Source organism: Talpa occidentalis, unplaced genomic scaffold, assembly GCF_014898055.3.
Source record: "Talpa occidentalis isolate TD23 unplaced genomic scaffold, MPIMG_talOcc4v2.1 talOcc4.5, whole genome shotgun sequence".
Lineage (NCBI taxonomy): Eukaryota > Metazoa > Chordata > Mammalia > Eulipotyphla > Talpidae > Talpa > Talpa occidentalis.
This window is the reverse complement of record NW_023604861.1, coordinates 45243048-45269873: the sequence shown is the minus strand read 5'-3', so window position 1 is coordinate 45269873 and position 26826 is coordinate 45243048. Positions and strand designations below refer to the sequence as shown.

Sequence of the window (26826 nt, the reverse complement as noted above, 5' to 3'; positions counted from 1 at the left end):
ATAAACAAATGGGATGACTTCAAATTTAAAAGCTTTTACAAAAGGAAAGGAAATGGAAGTAGATTAAAATGACATCCTATTGAAAGGAAACATCCATACATTACATTACTGGGAACGGGTTAATATTCAAGATATATTTTAAAAAATTATAAACTTTATAAAACCTAGTCATTAAATGGCAGCAGATCTGAAATGACAATTCACCAAAGAAGATATCTCACTGATAAGTAGAAACATGGAAATATGCTCATAATTTCCAATAACAGATGCTGATTAAAACTAAAACAAGACATTATCTCACACCCACAAGAATGGCACATATTAAAAAGACCTCCAAAAATAAGAGCTAGAGAATAAGAGGAACCCTAATACACAGTGGGTGGGAATGTAAACTGATACAGCCATTATGAAAAACATTAAGAATTTACCTATAAAACTAAAGATGGAAATACTGTATGATCAAGTAATCCTAACTTTGAACATCTATCCAATGAAAACGAAATCATCAACTCAAAAAACTGTCTGTTCTACAATGCTTATTGTAGCACTATTTACAAAAGGCAGGATGTGGAAGTAATGTAAATGCCCAATAGTAGAAGACTGGATCAAAAAATGTGGTATATCCATACTATAGAATACTATTCAGTTATAAGGAAAGACAAAATGCAACTATTTACAGCAAATAAAGAAGCCTGAAGGAATTATGTGCAATAGAACAAGTCAGAATGACAAAGACAAATATTGGACGTTTACATAGTAGTTGATTCAACAAAGAAAAATATTTATAAAGAACCAGCAGATAGTAATAAACAAAGTGGTATCTGAGGTTCAGGGAAGGAGAAGGAGTCAAAGTCACATAATGAATGGTAGTAGGAAAGTAAAAATTTTGGTGAAAAATGGTTAAAAAAAAAAGTGAAACATACAGAAAATGTGAACCACTGTCAACAAAAAGAAAAGAAGAAAGCAAATGAATCCAGATTCAAAGTAACCTTCAGAATTACGCTCAGTGAAATAAGCCAGAAGGAAAAAGGAAAATATCAGATGGTTTCACTTATAGCAGGAATATAGGGGAACCAAATAAGACATCAGTGTAAAAAAATAGTAAAAGTACAAAACACAACAAAGCAAAACTGACAATTATAAATCAGAGACATACTGCAGGGAAGGAGGAGGAAGAGGGATCAGAGGGAAGGAGGGAGGAGCACAGGGGACTGAGGTGATGGTGCACGGGTGCATTGGTGAAGGAAACTCTATGGGGGACTACACCTGAGGGGGTGGGGGGAAGCAAAATGAATGAACAATGATGTAAAAATTATGAACAATGATGTAAAAATAAAAAAAATTAACATTAAAAATAAAGTGACCTTCAAAAAATCTACTTATAGGGATTTAAGAGGTGAAAAAGTATAAAAAGTTTATATAGAGTATATGGTATTAATCACTTTCAACTGCAATTTTAATACTTAGCATAGGTCCCCCCCGCCCCGTAAGGATTAGAGCACCTTTTTTCCTCCTATTAACATAAAAGAAAATAATGATCACATTTGAAACACTCTATTGCCACTATTTGTTTCCCAACCCCACTGCTATTCTTGTTCAACTCTAACTCTTTAAGCAGTTAAGCACTGGCACAGCAGTCATTTTACAAATACTTCACAAATAAATAATAACCTAAAAACAGGGAGTATTTCTGAAATGTGTGAATTAGTACAACTTGAACAAATCAGTTACTGCTTTTAAAATTGCTTTAATTAATACAATTTAATACATGGCTATACTAAAGCTATTTTTAGAAGAAAGTTCATGGTAAGTACTAGCATTTTTCTGGATCCGGCTTTCTCTTAAGGATAAACAAAGATGAATTAGAATAATTGACAAAGTATTAAAATTAATAAGCAAATTTAATAGTTTCTGAATACAATTTTCACATACAAATAGCATTCTTATATACTAACAATTTTAAAAAAAAAGTAAAATTAGTAAATACAATTCACAATAGGATAAAAAAATTTAAACCCAGGTATAAATCTAACAAAAGAAGTATAAGAACAGTGAAAACTGGAAAAGACTGGAAGAAATTTAAAAAGTCTTGAATAAGTGATAAAGGGAGGGTATGCCATGTTCATAGATTGCAAGGTTTAGTATCATTCTCACCAAAACTGATGTACAGATTCAAAGCATCACATTCATAATGCCAGTGCAGTTTTGTGGGATGTGTGTATGTTGGTTAATATTGATAAGCTAATTTAAAAATGTGTAAAGAAGCTAAAATGACCAAGATCATGTAAAAGATCAAATAGAATTATATTACCTAATTTGTTATGCATTTTATAGACATATTATAAAGTTATAGTAATAATGAACGTGTGTAAAATGAACTTGACCCTAATCTAACACATATTCAAAAATCAACACCCTGGGCCTCCCCGGTGGCGCAGCGGTTGAGCGCTGGGTTGCGAAGCTGCCTGCAGCCTCTGCAGCGCCAGTTCGATCCCCGGCTGCTCCCCGGCCACTGGAGGAGGGTCCCACATGGCGCGCAGACCTCTCCTGCCACCCGCTGCTCCCCTCAGCAGTGTACTTCGGTCCTTCTGCCTGCTCTGCTCCCTGCTCTGGCTCTGGTGAATTCTCTCACCTTCCTGTGCTTCTGACTGTACCCAGTGCTTGTATAAATAAATAAATAAGTAAATCTTAAAAAAAAAAAAAAAAAAAATCAACCCCAAATGAATTATAAATCTAAATGTTGAAAAAACAACTTTGAGTGTGGTAATAATTTCTTAAATTTGTTAAATTTTGCTGCTCCCCAAGAAAATAATTAAACTGTATTAAAATTAAGAACGTAGAGCCTTGGGCCTCCCTGGTGGCGCAGCAGGTTGAGCACAGCGCTGTGAAGCTATCGGCAGTCTCTGCAGCGCGGGTTCAATTCCCAGCCGGCCAGGGAGAAACCCAAATGGCGTGGTAGACCTCTCCTGCCTCACCCGCTGTTCCCTTCAGCAGTGTCTTCGGTATGTCTGCCTGTTCTGCTCCCCACTCTGTCTCTGGTGAATTCTCTCACCCTCCCACGCCTCTCACCTGTACCCCAGTTCTTGTATAAATAAAAATTCTTTAAAAAAAAAGAAAAGAACGTATACTTATCAAAAGACACTGTCACAAAGGTAAAAATGTAAACCACAAAATGATAGAAAATTTTTGCAATACATGTATATTCAACATAGCACAAAAATTCCTAGAAATGAAGACTTTAGAAAAGCAGGCAAAAGACAAAATTTCACAGAAGGGGATATTCAGGTGGACATTAACCATATGAAAAAGTGTTCACACTCATCTAGCTAGCAATGAAAGATAATTAAAATCACAATCAGGTACCACGACATATTAGCACTGACTTACTGACTTAATTTATAGACAGATTATCATCAAATTCCTATGGGAATCATTTTGAGCTAATTACTGCTATGAAACCATGAGATAGGTGCAAATACCTCCATCTCACTATTCTCATATCCTTATTACAATAGTTCTGAGAGATTTAGGGCATGACTTTTAATTAGGAGACTCCAAGGAGAAATAGGTAAGATATGGAATTCAAGGATACTTTTACTTCTATTTTGCTTACATGGTATCTTTTTTTTTTAAAGATTTATTTATTTATATAAGAACTGAGGTACAGTCAGAGGCGCTGGAGGGTGAGAGAATTCACCAGAGACAGAGGGGAGCAGAACAGGCAGACAGACTGAAGACACTGCTGAGGGGAGCAGAGGGCAAGATAGGAGAGGTCTGCCACACCATGTGGGTTTCTCCCTGACCGGCCAGGAATCTAACCTGCGCTATAGAGGCTGCAGACAGCTTCACAGCTCGGCACTCAATCCGCTGTGCCACCGGGGAGGCCCCACATGATATCTTAATTGAATATGTAAGGGTTTATTTACAGTTATAAGATCATCTTTAAGTAACATCACTGAAAGATGTACATATAATCTCTTAACAAATTCTTGTATACAATTAGATATGATTATAATGCAGTCATTAAACCTGCTTTCAAAAAAATTATTTGAAAATTTTAAACTCAATGAAAAATTGAAGGAGTTTATAATAAGGTTTAAAAAACATTTTAGGCAAGAAAACTTCGTAGGTGATTTTTTTCATTATTGTATCATATCAGAAAATACATTCATGATGCTAATATTAAACATTTTGTTGAGCTGGTGACTGCTAGATCTCACCAAATGTAAAGATATGTTTACAATCAGTAAGTAAATCATGAAGCGGTATGTGGAGATGAAAGAAATATTCTATTTCCTAACAAACTTGCCAAATGACTTTAGTACCCATAGGTGATTTTTGCCTGAATCAATTATTACACTGGGAGTCATAAAATTTAATTCTATCACGTCATTTACATTTATCAGTTCTTCTATAATGAACTTCCTCTCCTTCCCTTTTAACTACCATAAGAATTCAAGCATATTTATAATATGCTTGATACATTATAATCCATTATGCTTTTTTGAGGTTCAAATTATCCTTAACTTATCCAGTAAGCTCCTATTTCTTTTGAAATAATTTGACATCTTTGAAAAAAAGATGTCACCAGTGAACCAACAGTATCTGCTAAGGCCCAAACAATTAAATCAGATAATGTAAAACAATTGCTCCATAGTGTCCTAGTCTTCCATTTCTCCATTAATGGCACTACCACTATCAATTCAATTATTCAAACCAGAAAACTCAGAATAATTCTTAATCTTCCCTTATTCTCTACTAGTTGAAGAAGATTGGAAGAATTTACTCTCCAATTCATGCCTTTCTATGTACTATGTATATACAGTTTGTACTTTTTGCCATGACCATGATTATTTTTAAATTTTTTTATGTATTGCTAAAAAAAAAAACCCACAAAATCATCTTTCTATAAGAAAAACCATCTCCATATTTCTTCATAACTTACTGTACTTTTCCTAGATGTAGAAATGTTAAAAGTTCCATGTTTTAGTTTCAACTGTCTGTTAAAGCCTTCTGAAATTTATTTTAAAATTTCAGAGTTGAAAGGGTGATACAAGTCATCTAGTTCAAACATCTATCCAATATTTGAGTTTCTTGTACAACAACTCCATCAATTTGTCATTCAGGATATGCTAAAGCCATCTGCAGAAAGAAAGAATTCTCTGCCTTCCATTTCATATTTAGACAACTTTGTCTGTTACAAAGTTCCTCCTTATGTTACAATGCCAAAATGTGTCTTCTTTAGTTTTCAGTCATTAGTCACACCTAATTATAGATCTATCACTCATGAATATACCTAGAATTTTACAGAAATTCATTATGTTTCAGTAGCAAAATAAAGTATTGTAGCATTTCTAGCAAACTGTCCTATGTCAAATTGGGAAAGGAAAAAAAAATAACAGTTCATAAGCCTAAGATTAAGAAATAAGTCAATATTCACTTATCATCATAGTTTTCTATATTTCATATCTATTTCTTTAATTTCCAAGCTGAAAGACCCACATTCTTTTAATTTATATAAGCACAGTATTCTTCCCCCAATCACTTTAACTTGCTTCAAACCTGTTCCAGTTCTTGGCTTCCTACAATGCGACAACACTTGCCAAACATAAAAAGATAGTACAATTTTATAAAATAATAGGATTAAATTTTCTATTTTGTTTGCTGCACATGGTGAATACCTGTTTCATCTGCCCAACTCCTATCCTACCATCCCTCTGCAGTTTTCTACCTATTCAAATGTTTCTAACAAGAACAAAATTCGATCCAATAAGCACAGTTCACTGAGCCACGCCTGAATACCTGCACTCATATAAAACAACAATACTGAATCTCTGTACATGAAATGGGTCATCTGGCCATTTGCAAACAAAATGGATACAGTGCTTACTAATTACCCTTTACTAGCAAATACAGGCACATCTCAAGGCATGAGTCTTTATGACACAACGAAGTTATAACATCATGATCAATTGGAGAAAAAAATCACCACATGAAGGCATTCTAACAATGCAAAATAGAATCAGCACAAAGTAAATAGGAAAAATTATAGCTGCACACCAAGCATAAGCATACATACTGCATTGTTTGAGTGTCTGGGTGTTCTTTTGGAATTTAATTGTTTTATTTACTCAAGCATTCTTTTATTCTTTTGTTTAACCATTGGGAGTTCTGAACTGTATTGTAAGCAAAACTGTATGGTCAAGGACAAAGATGTTAAGGGAACCTAAGTACATTCTACGTGAGTATACAAGATGGCGTTTCTATTAATTTCAGTCAATAGATGTGTTAATCTTTGATTCCTGCCATGAAAATACTTATGGCAAGTCCTACAAAAACTCTCTAGTCTCTTTCCTCAAACGAAAAGCTATTTTTATAAGGAAATTTTCATAAGAGATTTCTCATAAATATCACCATATATTGTATCTAAAGCACTACACACTGCTACATACAGATTTATTTAGTAAAATTACAAACTAGTAAACATCTGAAATTCTTGAAAAGGTGAATTAACATACACAACTGGACGTTGGAAAAATAGGGAATCACAAATGATGAGAAAACAGGATTAATTTAATAAATTAAAGTACATGTAACTCATATGCCCTTAGGAGAGCATGAAAACTACATAGTTTATTTTATCATGTTATCAAAACAAAACAAAACTGTGGAATGACTTCATTTTAAGATGAGAAATTTGAAGTGATTGGAGAGATTAAATAAATTGCCCAAGCTCATAGTACATTTTGTAAGAGGTCAATCTCTAATAATTTTATGAGGAAAAAAATGAGTTCTTAACAGAAACACTACAAATATTACTACTTAAAATTAAAAGGAAAATGTACCTCAACTGCCATTATTAAAAAGTTAGTCACTGCAGTAACTTGATTTTTAAAGTTGAAGTACTATAGAGAAATAGGAAAACTGTATTTGTAGATGACATTAATATCTACCTAGAAAATCCAAGATAGTGAACTAATAAGTGTTTAGCACTACATATATGTGTGTGTGTGTGTGTGTGTGTGTGTATAACTATATACTTGAAATAAGTACTTTTCAAATATCACACTATATTTTTAAGATATTCTAATCTATTAGAGAAGTGAGCGACAACAGTAGATACAGACTTTAAACTTTATGAAACAGAATAGTCAATACAATTTTGAAAAAGAATAAAACTAGAATACTCATACTTCCTGCTTTTAACTTACTATAAAGGTGCAGTAAGCAAAACAGTGTGGTAATGACTTAAAAGATAGACACATAGAGCAACAGAATAGAGTCCAGAAATATAACCTTGCACATTTAGTCAAATAATTTTTGACAAAGTTGTCAAGGCCATTCAATGGAGAAAAAGACATCTTTCAACAAGTAAGGATGGGAAAGTAGATACCCAGATGCAAAAGAATGAAGCTGGACTATGACCTAACATCACATACAAAACTAACTCAAAATGGATCCATTACCTAAATGAAAAATCTTAAACTATAAAATTCTTAGAAGAAAGCATAGGGCAAAGGCTTCATGACACTTAATTTGGCAATTATATCTTAGATATAACACCAAAGGCACAGTAAATAAAAGAAAAGTAGACAAATTGGGCTTTATGAAACCTTTTAAATTCTTTGCATCAAAAGACAAAATCAACAGCCTAAAAAGGGAACCCACAACATGGGAGAAAACATCTACAAACTATTTATCTTAAAGAGCTTGATATACAGAACATATAGGAAATTCCTAAAAATCAATAACAACAACAATAAACTAATAACTGGATGAAAAAATGAACAAAGGACCTTTTCTCCAAAGAACATATATAAATGGCCAATAAGCATATCAAAAGATGTCCAACATAACTAATAATTAGGGAAATGCAAATCAAAACAATGAACATGACCTCCCACCCTTTAGAATGGCTAGTAAAAAGAAGGGGGAAAAAACAACAATAGAAAATAACAAGTGCTCACAAGGATGTAAAGATACTGGAATCCCTGGGCACTGCTCCTGGGAATATACAGTGTTACATTTGCTGTGGAAACCAGCATGGCAGTTGCTTAAAAATTAAAAATAGAATTAACATAACATCCAGCAATTCCAATTCCAGGTATAAAACCAAAAGAAATGAAATCAGGATCTTGAGATATCTGTACATGCCATTTCATGAAGCATTATTCACAGTAGCTAAAACAGGGAAGTAAGCCGTGTCCATCCACAGATGAGTGGATAAACAATTCATGATATAAACATACAATAGAATGTTATTGAATGTTATTGAACTGAATGTTATTCAGTTTTTAAAAAGGAAACTCTGATATATGCTACTACATGGCTGAATTTTAAGGACATTCTGCCAAGTGAAATAAGCCAGTTATAAAAAGACAAATACTGTATGATTCCACTTAGACGATGTACTTCAAGAAGTCAAAAATCATAGAAACAAAAGTAAAATGGGGTTGACATAGGCCGAGGTAGGTGAAATGGGGTTATTATTTAACACATATAGAGCCTCTGTTTTGCAAGATGAAGAGTCCTGGAAATGGATAGGGTGATGGTTGCACAACAGTAAGAATGTACTTAATACCACTGATTTGCACAGTGTATATTTTATATTATATGCATTTTGCCACAATTTAAAAAAATGAAAAAAATCTTGAAAAAGAACAAAATTGGAGAACTCACACTTCACAATTTCAAAACTTACTACAAAAGTAATCAATAGTGTAGTATTAACATAATGATAAACATATGGAACTGAACTGAGAATTTAAAAGAATTCCTACATTTTGAGCCAACCGATTTTCAACATAGGTACCCAGACAACTCAAAGATGCTAGGCCAACTGATATCCATAAGTAAAAGAACAAAGTTATACCCCAACTCATAACATATTTAGGCTGGATTGCAGACAAAAGTCTAAGTGTTAAACATTCTAAAACTTTTAGGGAAAAACATAGGAATAAATCTTTGTGACTTTGGGTGAGACAATGGTTTTTGAGATATAACACCAAAAGCACACATGACAAAAAAAAAAAATTGGTACATTGGACAGTATCAAAATTAAAAACTTTTGTGCTATAAACAATACCAATTAGTAAAAGGACAACCCAAAGAGTGGAAAAATATTTGCAAGTCACATATCTGGTAAGAGTCTAGCACTAGTATATCTAAAGAACTCCTATGTTCAATTGAAAAAAAAATTAAAATGAGCAGAGGATTTAAATATTTTTTCCCAAGAAGATATATAAGTAGTCAAAAAGTACATAAAAGGTGCTCATAATTAGGAAAATCCAAATCCAAATCACAATGAGAAACCACTTAATACCTATAGATAGCTATGAATTAAAAAAAAAAAAGGTAGAGGAACAAGTGTTGGCAAGGATATAAAGAATTTAGAACCCTTTTTCAATGCTGGTGGTAATGTAAAATTGGCATAACCACAGTGCAAAGTTTGGCTGGTTCTCAAAAGTTAAACAGAGTACTGTATGATCCTGCAATTCCAATCCTAGATACAGACCCAAACAATTGAAAGCTGGAATTCAAGTTTCTTGGACACCAATGTTCACAACAGCATTATTCATAACAACCACAAAGTGGAAAGAACTCAAATACCTACCAACTAATGAATGACTGAAGAAAATGTGATTTAAGCTAACACATGGATGAATCTTGAAAACACTATGTTCAGTGAAAGAAACCAGTCATAAAAGACCACATATTATATGATTTCATTTAGATGAAATGACCAGTACAGGCAGATTCAGAGGCAGAAAGCAGATAGTGGGTGCCTAGGGCTAGAGGGTTGGAGGGAATGGGGAATGATTGCTAATGGGTACAGGATTTCTTTTAGGGTGGACAAAAGTATTCTAAAATTTAGATTGTGGTAATGGCTGCACAGCCCTGTGAATATACTAAAAAAAAAAAAAAAAAAAAACACAAAAAAGAACAGTAAACTGTACACTTTAAATAGGTAAACTGTATGGTATATGAATTATATTTTAATAAAGCTCTTTAAAAAGCTATGAACTGTAAGTTTATTACTTCTTAGAAAGTATTACTAACATTTTCTTCATAAAGACCACTGGGACTTTATTTCCCTATTTAGCACACCACAACTAAATCAAAACTACTTTTTAAACACTTAAAAATAAAAATAACTAATGGCATATATTATTTTACATTCCAAAATGTTTCAGAAATAATTATAATACAGAATTTCACTAAAAAATGTACATTTAAATACCAGCAAGCATACTTAAACCCAGTAAGTCCAGCTTTACAACGTACAATAGAAACAGCAAACACTGTATTATCAAAGTTAAAAAAGATTAAAAAGCAGTATGCTTGGTTAGTACTTTTTGCTTACATTGAAAATTTCAAGTACTTGTGGGGAGAGGAGGAGGGAGGAAGGGGGAACACAGAGGACTGAGGTGATGGTGCATGGGTGCATTGGTGAAGGAAACTATGGGGACTACACCTGAGGGGGTGGGGGGAAGCAAATATTGTTTAAAAATGAACAATGATATAAAAAATTAAAAATATATAAAAAATTATATAAATGTTTCAAATTAATAAGTTTATACCTTAACTTGATTACAATACTATATACAAAATATATTTCAACTAAGAAATAAATGGAGCCTCCCTGGTGGTACAAGGGTTAAGACACAACCTATGAAGCTATCCACAGCCACTGGAGCGCAAGTTTGATCCCCGGCCGACCAGGGAGCATCCCACATGGCGCAGCAGACCTCTCCTGTCTTGCCCGCTGCTCCCCTCAGCAGTGTATTTCAGTCAGTCTGCCTGTTCTGTTCCCCACTCTGTCTCTGGTGAATCCTCTCACCCCCAGCACCTCTGGCCTACACCTCAGTTCTTGTATGCATAAATAAATAAATCTTTAAAAAAAAAGAAAGAAATGGATGAATTGATATAGTCCAAATAAACATTAGTGTATGTAAATTTTTATTATGTAATAAAGTAAGGACCATGAAATAATGGGGAAAAAAAGAATTTCAGATTTCAAGTACTTAAAGAACATCAGCTGAACCACCCTTTATAATCAAATGGTCCCATGCAAAAAAAACATAAATATTAATCCAGAAGAGAAATAAATGAGGTATAAGATATACATATTACTTTGATAGATCTCCTAATGTTTTTAACCAAAGGGGATCTAAAGAGGTCAACTCATTTTGGCTGAAATGGGATGGTAGCAATTTTCAGTTCCAGGCTATCTGGTTTAAATTCTTAAGCAGAACTAGACTCATTTACATAAAATAGATCTTCAGATAAAAAGATTAAATGTTGGTGTACATCTGCTTCCTATCTATAAGAAGTACTTTCCAACTTTTGCCGAGCAAATACTTTATTGATGAAGAATGATGTTTATCGTAAACATTTTTTTCAAATTCTCTTCAAAGTTAACATCAGAATTGTGGTATAACTGTCTGCCAGCTTACCTAACAAGAATGATAACCTTTGCGAACAAAGGCTAGTACCAATTCTACTGGCAGCAGAAGGGGCTCCAGCTTCCTAGTTACAGAGTCAAGTACAGAGATGACTGAAACTGAGACAGGTTACAAGTGACAAAATAAAGCCAAAATTCATATAAAACAGAAAAAGCAAACAAAGGGGATAGAAGGGAAGAGGGAAAGGGAAAAATTGAATGGGAAAGGGAGGTCTATGCAGGCAAGGAGAGGATGACCAAAGCCAAGCAACAGGAAATAGATAAATCACCTACACAAGAGTGACAGTACTGAGGATTGGTGCTAATAAATAAGTAGTTTGGCAACATCAATCATTTGTGATAGCAACAAACTGTAGCACCAGTATTGTTTTATTATTAAGAAATTAAGTATTGGGCCTCCCTGGTGGCACAGGCAGTTGAGTGCCGTACTGTGAAGCTGTCTGCAGCCTCTGCAGCGCGGGTTCGATCCCGGCCAGCAAGAATCCCACATGGCTCAGCAGACCTCTCTGTCTCACCTGCTGCTCCCCTCAGCAGTGTATTTCATCAGTCTGCCTGTTCTGTTTCCCGCTCTGTCTCCAGTGAATCCTCTCATGCTCCTGTGCATCTGGCCTGTACCCCAGTTCTTGTATAAAAATAAATCTTTTTTTAAAAAAAAGGGCCTCCCTGGTGGTGCAGGCAGTTGAGTGCAGCGCTGTGAAGCTGTCTGCAGCCTTTGCAGAGCCGGTTTGATCCCCACTGGCCTTGGAGTAACCCACATGGTGAGCAGACCTCTCCTGTCTCGCCCGCTGCTCCCCTCAGCAGTGTATTTCGTCATTCTGCCTGTTCTGTTCCCCACTCTGTCTCTGGTGAATCCTCTCACCCTCCCATGCCTCTAGCTTGTACCCCGGTTCTTGCATAAATAAATAAATCTTAAAAAAAAAGAAAAAAGAAATTAAGTATTAAGAAATCTGATGAAAGTACACTGAAGTAGGTATAAACATAATAACTTTTAATTTTAAACATCCACATAGGTCTTAAATCTTTTTTTTTTAAAGATTTATTCATTTTTATACGAGAGTTGGAGTACAGGCCAGAGACGTGGGAGGGTGAGAGGATTCACCAGAGAGAGAGAGGGGAACAGAACAGGCAGACTGATGAAATACACTGCTGAGGGGAGCAGCGGACGACACAGGAGAGGTCCACCTCGCCATGCGGGACTCTCGCCGGCCACCCAGGAGCAAACCCGCACTGCAGAGGCTGCGGTCAGCTGCACACTGCGGCGTTCAACCACCTGCGCCACCAGGGAGGCCCAGGTCTTAAATTTTTTAACCGAACTAGTCACCTAAAACAAACAATACTATGTGGAGAAAGAAAACTCATAGCAAAATTTCCCAAAGAATAATATTCCAAACAACTCCAACTCTACAATATATTTAACTTCCATGACTCAAATCTGTCATTATTGTATCAATTCCCAGATAAATTTTGTTTTGAGTTTTCATATATGAGTAACTGGTACATTTTTGGAGGACATCAGATTGGACTTCAAAGAATATGAAGCCCTGGCCCGTTAAGGATATTCCTGGGAAATCTACCCACACCTCACCAGTCTTACAGTGATACACGGACACTGTTTGTACTTGAGCATGATGATCAGGATGATCCAGGACCACTTAGAGAAGCAAGGACAGAAAATGCTCAAGCTTTTCTGGCTTTGTGAAAACCTCATTTGCTGCCAGTGGTGTCACCCATAGCAAATTTCACTTTAGGGATCTGGGTATTTCTATCTCCATCTGAAAGGGTGCTATGTGCAAAGATAGATGTAAAGGACATTTACTGCAGTACTGTTTAATGAAGTTAAGAAAAAAAAAAGACATCCTAAGTGTCCCATAAAGCAGAATGATGAGCTGATGAAATGAATTGCATTTTATGTGCTGATACTGATCTCCAAAACACATAAACTGAAAAAGGCAAAGCACAGAATAATACATATTATACTATACAATTTATGTTTAGAGATGATGGCATGCAGATCTAATTCTGACACACAACCCAGCAGCCATTAAAGAAATGATGAATAAATGTGACTATATAAAAAATATTTAAATTGTACATGAAAAATAATACCATAAATTAAAAAAATGCACTTCTGCAAACTGGAGTGCTTATACAAAAAACTTAAGAGTAAGGTAATAAAATAACTTTTAAAATCCACTCATAGGGCCTCCCCGGTGGCGCAGCGGTTGAGCGCTGGGTTGTGAAGCTGCCCGCCGGTTCAATCCCCGGCTGCTCCCCGGCCACCAGAGGAGGAGGGTCCCACATGGTGCGCAGACCTCTCCTGCCACCCGCCGCTCCCCTCAGCAGTGTACTTCGTTCCTTCTGCCTGCTCTGCTCCCTGCTCTGGCTCTGGTGAATTCTCTCACCCTCCCGCGCTTCTGACTGTACCCAGTGCATGTATAAACAAAAACAAACAAATAAAAAAAAAAAAAAATGCCTCTAAAAAAAAATAAATAAAATAAAATCCACTCATATATACATGCTTCTATATACAATACATAAGGGGCTGCTCACATTACCTCTAAAGAGGGAGACATATTTTCCTGGGTATCCTTATCTGTTATTTGAATTTTTATCAAGATAACATATAAATATTATAATCTAATCTTACTATATAATAAAATACAGCTGTTGAAAGTGGATACCTTTGACCCTGAAATTTGACTTCAAGGACTTGATACTACACTGGAGAACTGCACACATCCGGAGGTGAAGGGCCTTGCTAACTGTAATGGCTAGAACTTGGAGACTATTTAAACTATTTAAACTTTGTCTATCAGTCTGTGGTTAACTAGGTACACATTTACATGAATACATAAAAGGTGATGGCTGCCATAATTAAAACTGATGATTTGGAACTGTATTTACTGATGTGGAAATATGCATAATATTCTTAAATAAAAAAATAAGATCATAGCAGCTTTCATTAATCTATACTTATATTCAGAGAGTTATCTGGAAAACTAACAGGAAAATAAAAATTGTTTCCAAGTAGCAGAGTTAGGGATTTTAGTTTCTGTATACATTTCTGAACCATATATTTTTTTTTACAATGAACATGTATCATTTTATAATCAGAAAAAAAGCTTTTTTAAAAAAAGATTTACTATCTTGACAAGCATGGAATAAAAAAATAAATAAATGTCACCTACAGGTTTAGCTTTAATAATACAGCAAAAGTTTTTCACTGCTTGGCCCTGGATAAGTTTAACCATGAAAGTACCAAAACATTTTTGATAAAACCTACAAAGAAGTGTTATAAGTTCTGGGGTCCAGAAAACTAGCTGAATTCTTCTTATAAAATATTTTACTTAATCCAGATACTTCATTACCTCCCTTGTCCTCTGTGTACCACAAGGTACAGCCTTCCACTCCCTCTGGAAAAACTCTGTCCTTGATAAGATTCTACCTACAAATTTCTGATTATTCTACAACTGCTGTGTAGAGACAATAATCTGCACAATGCAGAATTCTTGTTGTACAATGGGGTGACCTTGGGTGTCCTCTTTCTCATGACTCAATTTCTTGGCTTCTTGGATAAGACCTCTCTTTCACTATATTCTAGGTCCTCTTCTCATTCTACACACTCACCAAGCAATCTCCAGGTTACCTGAAGCTATGCAAGTACTTGGTAATTCCCAAGACAGTCTGTCTCTATCCAGGTCTTTCTCTCTCCTCTTTAGCTTTAGAGTCATGTGTCTGCTTAGTGGACATTTCTTCTCAGATGTTTAAGAGATACCTAAAATTCAATTCATCATCAAAATTCAAAATTCAATTCATCATCTTCCCTCTCAAGTTTTTTCCTTTTGTTGTTTTGTCTGTCTACATTAATGGCATTAATATCCTGGCCAAGTCAAAATCCTGGCCAATACCCTCGCTTCTTCTCACTTATTTTTCTCTCATGTCTAATAAAGCAAAAGTCCTATTTTTTTGTTCTTCCCCACTCTCTCTGTTATTCTCTCTGCTAATTCAAGCCACTAGCATCTCTCAACCAGGATTACAGGCTATATGCACCTAACACAAGCTCCCTCTGACCTGATTGTGTTGCTCAGCAATCTTTTTAAATGATAAATTGCACTCCTTACTACCTGTTTAAAATCCCCATTGTCTTCCATATGTGCTACCTTCCTAGCATTATTTATAAGACCTCACTTACTTCTCCAATTTTATTTTTATACTCTTTGCCACCTGTTACTCCTCTGGCACTGAAATTCTTTCAATTTCCTCACCATATTATCTTTGCTTCATATCTTTGTAAATGCTACTCAGTGGAGGCTTCGAAGGGTATTGAGGAAAGCTTCAGTACCCTCTCCTCCCTGCCCCCCCATACTGAAATAAATAATTTGATTTAAAATTTGCTTATTACACATCATCTAATCCCCATCAAACTCCCTGTTCAAGCAGACTGCACCACTTCCTATATAAAGTAATTCTGGTGCCAGATGCTACTCCTCTAATCTGCACTCACTCCCCAACTCCTGATCAGTCATATTTACTGCCCATTCACATGTGTAACTTCTAATTCTCTTCTAAGTCACAGCTCAAATATTATCTTTGAGTCCTACAAGGGCAAATTAGATACCCCCACAGCAACCTATAATTTCCCTATCAAAGCCCTATTCAGCTATGTTGTAATTACCTGTCAACTTGTCCGTGTCCCTCAAAAATCTGTAAGTTCCCCCATGAGCTGTTCACTACGGAATTCATATATCTGGCACAGAAACTGGCATGTCATAGACATTCAAGAAATACCTACCAAATAAATTATAAATATACAAATTTACAAAAAAAAAAAAAAAAAAAAACACCCAGCCCCAACCCACTGCAGCTAAAAAAGAAATGACAAAGAAATACAAAATACTTAAATGACTTTAATTTTATTTTTTTAAGACTTATTTATGTATGCATACAAGAGCTGGGGTACATGCCAGAGGTGTGGAGGGTGAGAGGACTCACCAGAGACAGAATGGGGAACAGAACAGGCAGACTGACTGAAATACACTGCTGAGGGGAGCAGCAGGCAAGTCAGGAGAGGTCTGCTAAGCCATATGGGTTGCTCAGTGGCTGGCCGGGGGATCGAACTCGTGCTGCAGAGGCTGTGGACAGCTTCACATGTTGCGTCTTCACCCCTTGCGCCACCAGGGAGGCCCAACTTAATTTTATATTTAAAAGTTGCTTCAATGATAAGTCAGCATTAGAAAGCAAACTGCAAGCATATCTTACTTTGTGTTTGACATTTTCTTGGAAATTATGTATAAACTAAATTTTTGCAAGCTGAGTCACTAAAATATACTAGGGGAGCGCAGGTATTTAAAGAGATTCTTTCATAAAGTGAAAAATACGTTAAATTAATCTGTGCTATGTAAGCTGAAACTTCATGATTTATTAGTTTTCCTTTACACATATAAAAATAATTTTTCAATACTTATCTCTGCTTTATCCCAAAATATGACCCGTTTAATATAAGCCATAATACCACTGACATTGACAAGTTCTGTTGTTTATTTTTAAATTCCTTAGTTCTCCAGACAACCTACAATTTCAAGTATATATAAACACCCAAAGTAAGCCATGCATCATGACGTAAAAAATTCCTCCCCTTAGGATGATTATTTACTTTGTTTGAATTCACTGGCTCTAACAAAGTTATAGATTGGAAAGAGCTTGTTTAGAGAGAGGACTGAATTACCTTCAACAGTAGTTTAACCTAGATAATTTCATATGCACATAACAGAAGTAAACTTCAAATATGAAGCAATCAAGAAGTTTATTAAACAAAAATAAATGCTAGTTCTGATTAGAGACTAATTATATTTTCCTTAAGTTTAGAAATAGATGTTTGATTCCCATTTAAACTGATTCATTTTCAAATCATATTTCAGAAAATATTTTATGCTTTGTAGTGACTCAGTTTTCATGGGCCTTCTATATTCAGCCAATCAACAAAGTTTGCCTCCATCTTTGACTTTTGCTTTTCAGCAACTCTGTTCTTGGTATGAATATAACCAGCCCATCAAACTTTGCTTTTCAAGGTATTTTCACAAGGCACTACTTTTCTATTCTCCTTAGTATGTTCAAGTTAAAAATTTTAGGAAATTTAAAAGGGAGACTTCTAACTAAGAATTTCAGGTACATCAAACATTAAATATTTTAAATAGCAGTTAACATTTGGCACAGTGCTGGAAACTGAGGTGAACACAAAACTAACCTAGCATAAATCTATAATATCTAACCCATAAACATCCACCAGAAAGACCCAAAGGACATATAAATATTAACCACATATACACTGAAGTAGTTACAGAATATATCTATGAAGAACTGTTTTGTGGGATATGAGCAAAGAGGGAATTATAGGAGTTGTACATTAAGATAAAATAGTTATGATTCCTGAAGCTACATGGTAGAAGTGATTTCAGTTGAGAGGAAAACATTTCCAGCACATGGTGCTGCCTGAGAAAGATTTCAGAATAGTGGTCTGATCTGATGGAGGAGTAACAGTTGTATTTATCAGTATTTCAGAATCACTGTGGTAAGAATGCAAATATGAAAAAAAAAAAAAAAGAGTGCAAATATGGAACTGGGAATAAGGTAAGCTAGCCCAGTCTTGTAAACAAAGGACAAATATCTTGGTCGAAATCAAAGACAAGGTAAACCCACTCAAAAGTAGTTTACAGCTGCTCTGAAAAGTGTGGCAGCTTTTCAAAACACTAAACATGAAGTTATCATATGACCCAGCAATTCCATACCTTCCAGGGTATATGGCCAAGAGAAATGAAAACATAACTCCCACGTGAATGTTCACAGCAGCATTATTCATAACAGCCAAACAGAAGAAACAATCCAAATGTCCACAAACTGATGAATGAAGAAACAAAATGCAGTACATTCAAACAATGTAGTATTATTCAGCCATTTAAAAGGAATGAAATAGTGACACAGGCACAACATGGATGAACCTTGAAAACATTATACTTAGTAAAAAGCAACACAAAAGCCATATATTATATAATTCCATTTATATAAAATGCCCAGAATAGGGAAATCCACAGAGACTGGAAGATTAGTGGCTGCCAAGAGTTAGAGAGAAGGGGAATGCTGAGTGATTATGAATGGGTATGGGGTTTCTTTTTGAAGTAATAAAAACATTCTGTATTAGATAGCAGTGATGGTTACACAACCTTGTGAATATACCAAAAACCAGTGGACTGCACATTTTAAAAAGGTATGTAACATATCTCAATTTTAAAAGGGGAGGTTCTCAGTGTTTTTCCTGTCATAACATATTGAAAGACATGACATAACTCCATCAACAAGGGAAGCTTATTGCTAGAGGAACTTGTTTTGAGACTGACAATAACCACACTAAGAATCTTAGAATCTTGACAATAATCATACTAAAATGTCTTCAAGTGTTAAGATGAAAATAACAGGTTCTTGACAACATCAAGAACAGCCCTGAGGTGACAAGAGATAACTAAGGACAAAAAAACACCTTAGTGGTTTCTAAGTAACAAAGAGATGACCAAGACCTACCTAAAGGTAGGTGAAGAAAAGGATTTACAAATTGTCCTGAAGGAGTAAAGGACAGTAGGATTTTTATTCTCTAGCTGCAGTTAAGAACAGAAAAAAAATTAAAAACGAAAAAGAAAGAGACAATGAGGATTGGATTCAACAATATAAGGCACTGTAGGAAAGATAACACCAGTCACAGGGAATTTGTATTCAACAACACTGACTGCACACCGTTCCCAACTTCATATGGATAAAACACTTAAAAGGTTTTTTACCTTGTAAATTTACCTTGTAAATCATAATTCTGAACACATTTGTCCAGAAAAGGTAATTCCTGAAAAAGTGGCTATGTTTGCAAATGGCCACCAATAATTTATAGTCACTTGTCATTATTTCTGTTTTCCTAGCTAAAATCCAACATGCCAGAAGCCATCTCTGTAATCTCCCATCCCAACACATCAGAGTCCCAACAAGAGAAATTCTCCCTCAATCTATTCCCACTACCATCCCAGCAGCATAGTACATACTAGCTTCTTATTCTTCATGGAGTTGAGGTCAATGTAAAATGAACTACTACCGAGGGCCATAACCAAAATGGAGTTCTTCTGTGGCAGTTTTACATACAAAAATACTCTTAAATCAGACAAGATGGATTTCAGGAGCTGCTTGCATTCTGATTCACCCACACTTCAGTGGTGGAAAACTGCCACACAATTAAGGTGTTCACTGTATGCTGATAAATTTATCCTCATTTTATTTTTTTTTATTTTTTTTTTTTATTTATTTATTTGTTTGTTCGTACATGCACTGGGTACAGTCAGAAGCGCGGGAGGGTGAGAGAATTCACCAGAGCCAGAGCGGGGAGCAGAGCAGGCAGAAGGACCGAAGTACACTGCTGAGGGGAGCAGCGGGCGGCAGGAGAGGTCTGCGCGCCATGTGGGACCCTCCTCCGGAGGCCGGGGAGCAGCCGGGAATCGAACCGGCGCCGCAGAGGCAGCGGGCAGCCTCGCAACCCAGCGCTCAACCGCTGCGCCACCGGGGAGGCCCTTATCCTCATTTTAAATAACAATGAGAGATTTCATCATGACCAGTGGGCATAATGGAACATTTGTAGTACATGTACAAAGTATTACACATGCAGCAGGAGCTCAAAATGCTGGGAAGGGAAAAGGAGTGTAGAGGAAAGGCATGGGAAGAAAAATTCAAACTCACAAAATTTAATGGGGTCTATATAAGAGCACAATAATGAGCACCTATTTTTGTTCCTATTCTTCCTACAATGCCCTTTTTGACGTTCTCTTTCCCGTCTTCTAACAGTCACTTTTGAGACTTTCAGTCATCTTCTGAAAACCCTAAACAGTTGGGAGGTTCCATATGTGTTCCAACAGTACCTTGTATTATGACAGTATTCATTAAATTACTAGTTCTTTTACATGTTTGTTTTGCCAGGGGCTATCTCCTCAAATTATATTTTATTCATCTTGGTGTTCCCAATACCTTGCACAGTGCTTGACATACAGAAGGGTCCAATAAATATCTATTGAATAAACAAGCAAATGGATTTCAAATGTTGGGAAAAAAAGTACAGGTAATAATCAAATGAACAAGTTCCAAATGAATTACTTTAAATTAGTTAATTTGTCAGTCTCACTACCAAGAAAATGGGCCTAACCATGAAACCTCAAAGTGGCCTAAACAATGGAACTGAATGTACTAAACATCCTGGACAGAGAAATTCAAATACAAGTGTTAAGAAATGCACAGTAAATATTCTGCTTGTCTTTTTCCACCACATTTTTTAAAGGGTATAAGAATACTCTTTATTGGGCGTAAGAAATCCCCAATGATGGATTATTCACATTGTACTTGGCATTTCTGACATCTAAAGAAATACTGAAATCAAATTGAATATAGATTAGGGTTCAGCATTACTGAGATGAAAAATTATTAAATTTCCTTTGGGAGAAATGAAAGGATCCAACCAAGTTCTAATCATAGTTAAGAAATTAAAACTGAATTAAATTTCCAATGCAAACTAAATCAGAAGAGTCCCTATGCTAGCCATCAAAAAAATGGTTCACAGAATTGGGAGCTGGTAATAGCTCATAAATCTCAACATCATATATATGAAAGAATGCAAAGGTGATATAAGGCATGTTAGGTAAAGTAATTGATAAGTCTTTGCGAGTTACCTAACTTCTTTTGGGTGGTTGATTAGAAACCATGCTAAAGCTTGTGATTAAGAAATATGGAACAGTATTACTGCCTAAAATAAATTTTTTTTAGTAGTTGTTTATGATTCTTGCAAAAGTACGATATCTTACATACATAATTTTTACTTATTCAAGCCATAATGGTTAAAAAAACAAACAAACAAAAAAAAAAAAAAACCCCACAACACCCTAAAAACTACTAATTCAAATCCCTAATCTCACAAAGAAATCAAGGTGAGGGCAAGTGCCCAAGGTCACAGAGGCAGAGTCTGAAATCAAAGTATAGTCTCCCCAACTTCAGCTCTTTCCCCTAGATGTACAATTTTCACATCTTAATATGCCTTATTAAAGTTTGACTGTAGACATATATATGCATATGTGTGTACATACATACCAACACACACATCTACACACACTTCTGTAACACTTGAAGAAAACAGGCCCTTCAGGGAAATACCAAGAAAGTACGCCAGTTAATTGAAAAGACTAGTACTGGAATAGGGCATTCATGCTTTCTGAATGACCCATTAAAAACCAAATCTACATGTCTATGTTTATATTAATATATTAATTATATGAAGCATAATGTTTAAACATATGATCTCTGGAATAAGAAATCTACTTATAATCCTCTAATTCCAGCTCTGACATTTAATTTGTCTTGTAACCATGGCCAAATTTGCTTAGCCTTTCAAACCTCAGTTTCCTCACTTGTAAAACTGAAAAAGCACAACTGACTTGATATGGTACTTGTAAGGATTAAATAGATAATGAATATAAAGAGTTTTGCTGGGGATCCAGTACTTACTCAATAATTTAGCTATTATCATCATTATCACTTCTACTAATCTCTGGATTTCCGACAAAGAGTATCCTAACAAAAGTTTTCTGTATATAACAAACACACACATATACACACACTCACACTCCTAATTATACATTACCTGCTCCTTTGAACACAGCAGATTAAGACCCCTATTTATAAAAACATTAGGGTGTTTTTGTTTTTTGAGATCAAACTCATCCCAAATTGATTTTTAAATTCTACAAATGTAGAATTTTAATGGGAGTTTAGAATTTTGAACAGATTGTTTTCTGCCTTTCACACTTTTCCATTCTTTCAAACAAAATGAGTTTGGTTGCCTAAATTCTGCAAAAAGAAAATGCAATTGACTCAGAAAGAAAACGAATTCCCTCCTTCCCACTGAGTACTCTTTTGGTGTTGAGAAACAAAGGACAGTATCTCTGACAGTGAGTACAAATTATTTCCAAGATTTATTGGGCATTTAAGTTTCAACTCTATTAGTATCTTGAAATTAACACAATTACGAAAGGTCCTTTCCCCTTGTATGTATCATGCTGCAAATAAAATAATTCCCTTTCCCCACATTCCTTAAAATGCTCAATTTATCGAGGTATATTTGAGCAAGATATTATTACTAATTCCTAAGTCAAAGAAATGAACTTTAAAGCTGTTTTATTTCTAAAAACTTAATAAATTAAGAAGCCAGCAAGTCTGGTCTAAACAGAAATGACACAATATTTACATACATTCATTTTAACAATCAAATACGTCTAAACAAAATTTATTTATTTTAGTATAAATCTCAATATTCTCTTTGAAAGTGTTACTGTCTGAGTTCCTAGAGTACTCTGAAATTTCAATTGCAGAATATATAATTTAATTTGAAAGTAAATACTAAAAACAAACTTCTTGATCATCAACTTTATATAAAAGATTAAACAGCCATAAATTCCATTTTACCAGGACTAAAACGCATTAAATTACATTTCACTGACATAAGATCAAAAGATTCTCATAAATACAATGTTGTATTTTACCAGAGTGAGGTTATAAAAAAGAAGCCAAACCGAAAAATATTCCCTCTGGAAAACAAAAAATGTCTTAAGTAATTTTAAAACTCTCTTGACATTTGATCCATTAAAATCAACCTCATCATATAAACATCATTAAAGGTTGCTAGAAAACAAGCCCAAAGAATTATAAATGTAAAGTTTTTTTCAGAAATGCAATGCTATTTTTCAGCTATCATAAACGCTCATATACTATTTAGCTATTTTTATATGGCATAATTCTTTTAAAGTTTTGCTTAGCCTAAATTAAAATCTGACAATAAGATTAAAAAAATGTGGTTAAAAATACCTCTTGGCAATATACAATATTATTATTTTAAAATATAAAATAAAAATTAATAGAATTTGCACATTTTATTAGTTTAAATTAGTAATTTATGAAAATGGAACTGGCTTCTCTCAGAGAGATTAAAAATAATTTAAAGTCACCAGATTTTTATAAAAGATATAACTGGTCAAATGACTATGCCTAATCGTATGGGATAGGGAATTTTATGAAAATGCCCAAAATTACATAATATTAGGGAATGGAGAGATGGTTTAAGGTTTTTGAAAAATATTGTATGGAAAGTTTATGAGGATAATTTTAAAAATATATGTTACTACAGAGTAGTATGAAAAATATAATTAAACCACAGTAAACAGTATCTCCAGATGCTGATTTCTCAAATATCACCAGACTATTCAATTCAGTAAAAAGTACTTTTAAATACAGACAGCACCCAGAATATTAAGTTTTCAAATCCCTACCTTTGCAGTTATCTGTACTGCTTTAATGCTGCATGTAAGAACTTAAACATACATTTCACATTCATTAAAATTATTATTTTCCTCTCAGGGTCCATTTTAAATATGTGAGAAAGATATCTCAGTAACTCTAAGCAAAATGTTGAATAAATATATATTGCTTTTTCAATATCCAGAATACTAAAGTATTTATAAATATGGCTTCCCCCCAACTTCAGCTTTATGAATGGTTTCATTTTTTTTTTCAGTGCTAATAGAGTGAACATACTTTCCTACCTAATTGAAAAAAAAAAAGCAATTAGTTTAAACGTTAAACAGCAGCTAACCAAAATAACGGTGCTGTTCAAGTAAAGCTACTTTATTTATAATAGAATAGAGAGATTATATAATTAATTAGCTTGGACATTATCTTTCCAGAAATTTTCCAGTGTCAAGGCAACAGGACAACATTCATTTTTACAAGATAACATGGAGTTAATAAAATACATTTTCTCTGCAACTAAGATAGTCTTCTCTTTTGTCAATATTGCAAGACATTCATCTACTGACAAAGGAAAAATGAACACTTCACTTGCCTGTTTAAGAAACTAAATTGGGAACATTACCAGTTATAGACTTAATTAAGTTATTTCTAGGGAAGAATATTTAAAGCAAAACGACTATTTCAAGTTCATCGCCTGGCTGTTAAATTTTGGGGGGGAACAGCCTGAACAAGACAGACCCTATTTGTCACTCGCCTTTTTCCCCACCACCCACCCTGCAGCAAACCCCCATTGTTCTATGTAAAAATCACAGCTAATGATAACTAAATAGCACTTGCTACATTTATGTTGCACATGATCACCAACAAGAACTCTTCAGAATCACATTTACTTGCTGCTTTCTTTCCGCCCCAACAAAACCCAAATTTGATAATAAATCCATCACAAACTGGTGAGGAAAAGGATCACAGCTTCCCTTCCAGACGGATGGATGTCACTCCAGAGGTAGGTAAGGAAATCTCCAGTAGGTTACCATAATAAATCGACCCCCAGGATCATCAAACTGACTAATACAGCGATTTTTTTTTTTTTTAACCTTAGGCTATCAAAACCCTCGAAAAGTGTCCAGCCCCGGGGATAGAGGGTCCTTTTCCCGGGTAGCCACCGAAGTAGAACACAGAGGCAGCAGCATGCGGAATAGCGTGTGGCCACCACTTCCTCCCCAAACCCGGCCGGCTGGGGCAGAGGCGGGGGTCGGGAAGGGGGAGCCCGCACTCGGGCGCCCCGCGCCCCCTCCGGATACCTGCCAGGCCTGCGGGAGCGCCGCCCGGCGCGGCCACCCGCACAGACACAAACACTCACCCATCTTTCCTCTTGGCTTTGTAGACGTGACCGTAAGTGCCTCGGCCAACTTTGCAGCCCTCGTATTCAAACAGGTCCTCGACCCGCTCCCGCTCGCTGCTCAGCTTCACTTTAAAGTCATAGTCCATTGTCACAGCCTCCGGGGCCGGGGGGTCGGGTGGGTGGGGGGCGAGGGGGCAGGGGTGGGGACCGGGGAAGCACCGGCAGCCGCAGCCCCCGGGAACCCGCCCGCTCTACTCCCGGCGGCCGCAGCACCAGCCCGACCGCTGCGGCTAGAGCAGGAGGAGGCCCCGCGAGGGAGCCGCGGACATCCAGGGGGGCGGCGGGGCAGCGGCCGGCCGGGGCGGGGGGGACGGGGGGCGGGGAGGTGCCCCCGGGCGGAGGAGAGCCGAGGGACGCGGGCTGGGGGTGGGGAGCGGGTGTCTCTGCCCTTGTCCCCGCGGGCTCCCGGGGCAACGACTCTCCAGCTCCCTCCGGTCGCGCGTTCTGCTCCCGCAGCGGGGAGCGGCGGGGCGGCCGCGGCGGACTCTCCTTCTCACGCGCGCACTCACGCCTCAGCCGCTCTCTCACACACACACGCTCACACTCACTCACTCACTCACTCACTCTCCCATACACTCCACAGAAAGGCAGCGCCGCACAACAGCCGGTACCTCCTCAGAGAGAGGAGGGAGGGAGGGGACTCGCGGAACACGGCCGCGGCTGTCGCAAAACGTCGTAAAGTCTCGGGCTGCCTCCGGCCCTCCTGCCGGCCGGCTCGGGGGCGGCCGTCCGCTCCCACCCGGGCCCGCACCCCCCGGGATTGAGGGGAAGGTGAGGGGGAGCTGCTGCCCCGCGCTGCCGCCAGACGCACCACGTGGACGGCCCCGAGGGTGGCCGCGGCCGCGGACTACAAGACCCAGCATGCTCGGGCCGCCCCTTCCACGACTCCACCCCCACACTGTGGAGTCTGGAGAGCGTTGCTTGATGGGATTCGTAGTTTAAGGTGTTAGTTTCAGTCACTTAGGGGATTTTTTTTTTTTTTTTTACAGCCTTGTCTCTAGCTAGAGTCTGATGTGCACTATAAACTTAACCAAAGAAATTCACGTGTAATGTAAGGGAGACTTGTTTGTATTAGAATCACATTTTATGCCAACTTTCAAAGAGCATTTCTAAACAGCTCGCCGACTACCAGTTGTTCCGAATCTGATAGGACTGCATAATGATATCAGATACTGACACACATTACAAACATAAAAGTGAATCAATGTCGGCTATGCAAGATACTCCGAAATAGTGTTACTCTTGTAACAGATGATCATCCAAATGCTCCCCATCCATTCAGAAGGAACATTCTTAAGGAGTATGTATGGCCTTCTGCATCACTGCCTGTAAGAAAAATTTTTAGCCATGGAACTAAATCCACAAAAGCTAATAATGTTAATAATTTAAAGGTAGAAAAGAGTTCAGCTGGAGGAATCTTAATATTTTGGAATAATATAAGCTTATTTGTCTTACTCTGTTAGTTGTATGTCTATTTCTTATTTTTAGATTTTATATTAATTTTATATCTTTATGGGCCTTCCTGGTGGCGCAAGGGGTTAAGCACCAGACTATGAAGCAATCCCCAGCCTCTGCAGCACGAGGGCGATCC

The 26826-nt window shown here is 36.5% G+C and overlaps 1 protein-coding gene across 2 annotated transcripts in view; it reads right to left on the bottom strand.

Annotated features, from left to right (window-relative positions):
• The window catches only part of CDK8 (cyclin dependent kinase 8), a 95420-nt gene extending 69492 nt beyond the window's left edge, over positions 1-25928 (bottom strand). The window contains exon 1 of one of the 2 annotated variants that reach the window (XM_037527061.2): positions 25194-25928. In XM_037527061.2, the coding sequence (XP_037382958.1) occupies positions 25194-25321 (128 nt within the window). In that variant the 5' untranslated portion in view covers positions 25322-25928. The remainder of the gene's footprint in view (positions 1-25193) is intronic. The other variant, XM_037527060.2, reaches the window with a different exon arrangement.
• Positions 25929-26826: the final 898 nt, after the last annotated feature.